The 7,246-nt window shown below is 50.8% G+C and overlaps 1 protein-coding gene across 1 annotated transcript; it reads left to right on the top strand.

Moving 5' to 3' along the window:
- Positions 1 to 1,995: 1,995 nt before the first annotated feature.
- Positions 1,996 to 6,012, top strand: malb (mal, T cell differentiation protein (MAL blood group) b). The gene is made up of 4 exons (XM_018740063.2): positions 1,996 to 2,141; positions 3,950 to 4,117; positions 4,642 to 4,767; positions 5,473 to 6,012. The coding sequence occupies exons 1-4, from the start codon at positions 2,049 to 2,051 to the stop codon at positions 5,545 to 5,547; spliced, it is 462 nt and encodes a 153-aa protein (XP_018595579.1). The 5' UTR covers positions 1,996 to 2,048; the 3' UTR covers positions 5,548 to 6,012.
- Positions 6,013 to 7,246: the final 1,234 nt, after the last annotated feature.

Raw genomic sequence — 7,246 nt, 5'->3', positions numbered from 1 at the left:
AATAATTGTTAGCCGCTTTGGAGAAGAGCATCAGGTAAATGTATGCGAAGTCCTCGTGTCCCTTAGTTTTACCACAAAGTGGTTATTTAATAAGAAGCAGTATTTCTCGCCCGACGCGCACTAGGTGCGTGAAGATCAATTCCACATGTCGCTGTGGAGGAAATCATGCGTGTAGAAGGAACACGGAAGTAGTGCGGGTGTAAAAAGAAGCGAAGCCCAAGTTGTGCTGCTTAAACCAAGCAGGCAAATAGAATGAGGTGTGAAATATAATCATTTATTAATTTTCTATGTTTAATTTGAGATTTAGATTTTATATGTTAATCTTAATGTTTTATACTACTCCTATAGGTTCACGTGTTTTCTAGCAGCACTGTCGGCGTGTCGAATGTGGAGGACAACATAGGGAACAAAAACCTGCCAGACCAAGCGTGACTTCTGCATGCAAAGTAGGTACTGTTTGGCGCTACCAAATCAGGACTCTTATGAACCGGTGTCACCACTGTTATAACAGGAATTAGGGACAGGGAAGGTCAGTCCCTCACTTACATTTCAAGGGAAGGTAATATTACATCTGCTTACCCTACTTTACTGCAGTGTTTCACAGAACAGCTTTGAGTTCGACACAATAAGCATGAGGTGCTCGGAGAATGAAGAGGATGGGGAGTTCGGCAGGTTCCGTTTGCGGGGGGGGGAACAAAAGAGTGAGAATTAGTCATCTGTATACCCAACTTCTCTAAGGTTTCGTCCTGAAGGCTGTTGATGGGCTGGAGAGTTTGTCTGTATTTTTCACAGTGTTTTACCTGGTGTAAATTGTACCACTTTCTCCAACCTACATAACCACTATTTCCAAAGGGGATGGGGCATGAGGGTAGCTGCGTGTGGGCAGAGTGCGGTACGAGGGCACATATCCAACACTGAAACGCACCGGTCTTACCGGGGGGTGTGGTGGCGTGGCTGGTTTGGCCGGGCCCTGCTCCCCGGTGGGTCTGGGGGTTCGAGTCCCACTTGGGGTGCCTTGCGATGGACCGGCGTCCCGTCCTGGGTGCGTCCCCTCCGGCCTCGCTCCCTGTGTTGCTGGGTTAGGCTCCGGCTTGCCGTGACCCCATTTGGGACAATGGCTTCAGCCAGTGGGTGTGTGTGTGTGTGTGTGTGTGTGTGTGTGTGTGTGTGTGTGTGTGTGTGTGTGTGTGTGTGTGTGTGTGGTCTTATCAGCATACGGTGGAGCTAAAGCAAGAAAATAGTAGATACCATGCAATTGGCTGGAGTGGTAGCATAAGACACCAACAGGTGGCGTACTGGTTAAAGGTGCTGTCTTTGGCCTCAGCAGTTGTGGGTTCAAACCCCACCTCTTGCTGCGGTACCTTTGTGCAAAGTACTTGCCCTCAGCTGACACCCTACATAAATGGCTCGGTAACTAGAAGCTGCTTTGGAGAGAAGTGCCAGGGGAATGCGGTCACACCTGCGTGAGTTCTTACCGTTTTTCTGCCGAAATGGGTCAAAACTGGAACTAATTGGCAACTACATCCGGATACGCTAGTAGGTCTTCGAATCCTTAACTTTTGTTTTTGGTTTGAAGATGAAATGGAATAACTGGAATGAGCTTCTATTCCTTCTGCACTGACAATCCTTCCAAGGAAAGAGAAGCTGGCAAAATTCCACCGTACATTTGGAGCGTGACTTTTTGAAAACACGAGGCAAATCGTGCTATGGGACCAAGTGTTTCTGGCACGTAATTCAGGACGTTCGGAGGGACGCGAGACGGGGCGCGATGTGCCGCAGCGGGTTGCCGACGAGCAAAGCAGCGCAACCCAACAAAGCGGCGATGGATGCAGAGCTGTCATTCCAGATGAGCATCGTATCGCTCTCGCGCGCGCCCGGCCGGTCCAGGCGCTCGGGGTGCCTCTCGGCAAGCTTCCCGGCGCGCTTCTCAGGGTGTGTCCGGGGGAGGAACAAGCTGGTTTTTCAGGTGTGTTCTCCTTGAAAAGCAGCGCCTGCTCCGCTCGGGATGTCATTCGAGCTTCTGGTCTGAGGTTCAGCAACCGCTCAGCATGGCATCGACCACGGCGCAGCCCATGGGAAACCTCCCCAGCGGGTTGGGAATCTGCACCACGCTGCCTGACATCTTCTACCTGCCGGAGCTTGTGAGTCCCTGCGGTCGCTGGACCCCCATGCTGCTCTCTCTCTCTCTCTCTCTCTCGCTCTCTCTCTCGCCCATGCTCCACTGAATGGGCTTTAAAAAAGGAAACAAACAAAAAAACCAGTACGTACTCAAACAGGGATGTAAAACATTTACTCTTCCTTCATTTGCTCATCACATTCTAAGATCGGACTGCTTTGTCAACAGCACGAGTCTATTTGTACAGCTTCGTACTTTGGCACTCCAAGCGGAGAAACCGCGGGGGGTCGTTTCCCATGTACGCTAGAGGATGTGAAACAGAAGGGTAGGGGGTGTTGAAGGAGACGGTTTGGGCTCAGGTGAACTATTGTTGAGGTACGGCAAGCGACCCGCGCGCCGCTGCGCGTCTAATGAACTCGAGCGACACGATTTCATTGTGTCGCTTTCCACTCCGAAGGGTTTGCCACAAAGCAGAGCTACGGCGTGGGTGCGAGGAAAGGCGGGGGAAAGGGTGCATGTCGCACCTGGACGGGTGTTCTCCTCGATTCGCGTGGTCGCGGAAGGAGAAGGTTGCAGGGGATCCGTCTCCGTAGCTGGAAGATGTTGACTTTGAGGGATTGCCCGCATTAGACGACGGGAGTATCGACGTCCCTCCTATATTTTTGTCCTCCCTTCTTCGAGGGGACACCTTTGCCCGAATCGACTTGGCTCAAAGCAAGTTTTTACCAGGTTACAGGACAACGGGGAGATGGTGGCAGCGCAGGACGGCGCGAGAAGTGTCACGGCGTCAAAGCTACTCCTGTCACATTTTGTGGACGTTGTTTTTTGGGGACGTTTCGCATGCTGTATGAGTAGCGGGCGGAGTCGCGGTCGAAGCCATCGCCTTCACAACCGAAGGACCTGGGTTCAAATAGCTGCTCCCTCCGTGGTGACTTTGATCGAGTTACTTACCCTGAAGTGATACAGCAAAAATGACCCAGCTGTATAAATGGGCGAATAATGAGAAGTGCCTTAGTGTACAAACCTCACGCTCTAAGCGGCTTTGCACACAGGTGCCAGATACACACACACACACACACATTGACTGAAACTGCTTGTCCTAAGGGGGGGTTGCGGTGAGCCAGCGCCCAACCCGGAAACACAGGGCATACGGCTGGAGGGGGAGGGGACACGCCCAGGACGGGACGCCAGTCCGTCCCAAGGCATCCCAAGTGGGATTCGAGCCCCAGACCCACCAGAGAGCAGGCAGAGGCCAAACCCGCTGCGTCACCGCGCCCCCCTCAGGTGCCAGACGGTGGTTCGTATCAATAAATGATTTTGTTTGACTTTATAACAGGAGGGCGCGGTGGCGCAGTGGGTTGGACCGGGTCCTGCTCTCTGGTGGGTCTGGGGTTCGAGTCCCGCTTGGGGTGCCTTGCAGTGGACTGGCGTCCCGTCCTGGGTGTGTCCCCTCCCCCTCCGGCCTTACGCCCTGTGTTACCGGGTAGGCTCCGGTTCCCCGCAACCCCGTATGGGACAAGCGGTTCCGAAAATGTGTGTGTGTGACTTTATAACAAGTTCTGTTTGAGACTGAGCTGCTTTTTTGATGTTGTATCAAGGTATTCGTTACGCCCTCTGTACCATGTTATTGGGTGCAGGTTGCGGGATCAACGTGCAGATAACCCGTCACGCGCTTTCCGAAATTCCTTCGTCGGAGGGCGAGCGGGTCGGAACGCGTGAGATCGCCTCCCGCCGGGTCCGTCGTTACGCTACGAACGCGGACTCTCGCGAAACGCTCGTCCCGCGGACGCAGCGCGCGTCATTCCTTCGGTGACCCCGTGCGGTCTCTTCCAGGTTTTCGGAGGCCTGGTGTGGATCCTGGTCGCCTCGACGCACGTCAGTCCGCCCAACCCTCTGGGATGGGTGATGTTCGTGTCCGTCTTCTGCTTCGTTCTCACCTTCCTGTGGCTCGTGTTGTTTGCGTGCGGAGCGCACCAGAACAGCAGCGCCTGGGCGGCGGCGGTAAGACCCCTCGCACCTCCGAACGCCAGACTTCGCCGCGTCCCACCGAGTCCCGCCTCGTTTCGGCGCGGCTTAAGGCCTAGATATTTGCGCGTCTGCAGAAACGCCGCAGAAACGCCTCCTTCGGCCCGATCCGACGTCCCCGGCTTCAAACGCCGAGCCAGTTAACACGTAGACGTATTCGTTTAGGGGACGATTTCTCCGAAGCGACGTACGGCTCGTAGAAAATACAAAGTGTTCATTAGACGAGGAGGAAGAGACACTTAGATGCAGACGAGTGATTCTAAAGCAGCGAGTCTCTTTCCACCATATGAACCGACATTCATCGCACGAGTAGCTGCCAAAACTTTATCCGAATGTCAACGGTTCCTGATCACCTTCCTGGTAATATTTTTTTTGTGATTATATAAAAACATTTACGATTATGTGCACGACGGGCTGCCGCTAATCCATACCCGTCCTCTAAAGCGGGAGAAATTTCGTGCAAATAAATGATGTTCTCATTGAAACGTTTCCTTTTGCAGGATTTCGTTTACCACTTTGTGGCGGTTGTCTTTTACCTCAGTGCCTCCGTTATTCTGGCCTTTATAACTCTACTCAGGAAGGATCTCGATCCGTTCAAGTACTACCAGATCGACATTGCTGCAGTGGTACGTATCTAAACGCATCGCTTCCGCTTCGTTCAAATATTTAACGAGCATCATATGACGTGAATAAAGCGGTGGCGTTCAGTTCTGCTCCTTTTATTATACATCTGCATAATTTGCACATGTTTAAGGGGCCATTCAGCATAAGAGGAGGGGCTTCGTGTGACTTTTTACAGTAGCATCTCTCCTAATGTGTTACTCAAAGTACATTATTTCATTTAGCAGACACTTATCTCCAAAATGAATGTTTAGGTCACCATTATTACAAGGTTACATTTATACAGCGGGGTAATTTTACAGGAGCAATTTAAGGTAAGTACCTTGCTCAAGGGTACTACAGCCAGAGGTAGGGATCGAACCTGCGACCGCGGGGTCCAAAGGCAGTAGCTCTAACCACTACGCCATCAGCTGTCCTAAGTGTGTATGTACGGTATATTTCAACAAGGTGTTAATACTAACAGTGTCAGCAGGGGGCACAGTGGTTAGAGCGGTCACCTTGAAACCCAGAGACGCAAGTTCACACCGCTGCTCCTGCTGCAGTACCCTTGGCCAAGGTAATTACCCCAGGTCGGTACAATAAAAATTACCCAGCTGTATAAATGGGTAAATCATTGCACGTAGCACGGTGCGCAGGTCTCACGCTGGAATAACGAAATAGCGCCGGCGGACGGAGAGTCACTCGGACCTTTTTTACCGGCTGTCTTCCAGGTGTTCTCCTACGTGGCCACTCTCTTCTACTTCATCCACACCATTCTGTCCGTAGTCCGGTGGAAGAGCTTCTGAACTTTGCGAGCAGTTCCGCCTGAAAGGCGCCCCGAGCAACGACTCGCCCCCACCCCGAGATCCCACTTCTGACACCAGTTTATGGGTTGGTGCTTCAGCAAAAACCCTGATGTGATTCCAGCCCCTCCAACGAATAAAGTGAATAAATAATGTGTGTGTGTATATATATATGCAGTATATATTTCTAATTAGAGGTCAGTGTATGTATAAAGACAACACAAATGTCTGTTTAGAAAGCTACTATGACTGAGCCCCGCCCCCCCATTTTTCCTGTTTATTAGCAAGGAATAAAAAATTTTCCCAAATTAATTTTTATTTCTTTCTGAAAATTCGATAAAGGATTCCAACACCGAAACGACCGCTTTTGAAGCCACGAAACAGGAAACGTGCAAAAAACATTGAATCTGTGTTTCATGCATGTGTTTCTTCTCAACAGGATACATTTTAAATACTCGCAAGTTCTGAGCAGGATTTTTTTTTTCAGTTATTTGTTTATTGTAATATTTTAATAAAGTGTTACATGACACGAGCTGTCGTTACAAATTGTTTTTATTCATTTTTTACTGTTCTTTATTATTCGTGATTGTTTATTCTGTACTTATTCATGTACCCGATGGTTTTTACAGTAACATCATTAAAATTAAATTATTGACCCTTTCATACAACAGGGTAATTCTTACTATATCAGTTTGAGGGGAAGTACCACAACCAAGGGCACTACGGTAAGAAGTGGGATTCAAACCTGCATTTTTCAAGCGTAACGCAGTGCCTCTGACCACTGCTGCTGCAATCTTACAATTTCTACTAGGATTAAATACATAACGATATGGGATAATCCTCATAATTAATTTCAATGGCTTGAAATGAAACACTGAATTAAATTCTGCTCAACCTACAGAAGTAATTTCATTTTTGGCCACATTCATGTTCATTCATTCCGCTGATGCTTTTCTCCAAAGCAACTTATTTACCCTTTTATAGAGCTGGGTAGTTTAGTTTTTTTTTTTTTTTTTTTCTTTTTTTTTTCCTGGAGCAATTCATGGTAAGTACCTTGCTCAAGGGTTCTACAGCACGGGGGCCTCCAGCGCAGTTCCCCCGTCGCCCCTTACTGAGGCGTTGCACTTCTGCTTCTCGTCTCCTCGCAGCGCGACGAGAAACAACGAAAAACTTGGCTTCGCGCACAGACCGAAGAAAGGAAAAGGCTCGACGGCCACGTACCGCCCGTGACCTACAGAGCTCGGCCCGTTCTACGCATGAACGGTGCACTTTGCACACGGGTTGACCATTATTTGCCCGGGGGGGGTGGGGGAACGCCAAGCGCCGCACCCCCGCCGAGGTAACGGGCGCGAATAAATAATTAACGTGACGGGTTACCTTCTGGAATGGCATCTTGTGAAATCTCCAAGGCAGACAATGGTGAGCCGCCCCACCCGCTTTTGTTCATTGAGAGGCGCCCTCGCCGTACCGTATTGCTCACACACACACGCACGCACACGCGCACCTGAGCGGCCCAGGCATCCGGCACTTTCTGCGCCGTTCGGCTGCGGACGAGACCCCTGCCCACGCGGTAGCCTTTCTTCCTTCACGTCGGCCGTGCGCAGCCGGAGGCTGTGCTGCGCTCACACGAACGGTACCGCGGTGAGGTTGCGGGGGTCGGCGTGCAGGTGCTCGCCGTGGGTGTGACCGCGAAGCGCCTCGC

Source organism: Scleropages formosus, chromosome 4 (assembly GCF_900964775.1).
Source record: "Scleropages formosus chromosome 4, fSclFor1.1, whole genome shotgun sequence".
Classification (NCBI taxonomy): Eukaryota; Metazoa; Chordata; class Actinopteri; order Osteoglossiformes; family Osteoglossidae; genus Scleropages; species Scleropages formosus.
Note: the sequence above shows the minus strand (reverse complement) of the source record. Positions and strands in the feature narration are given on the sequence as shown.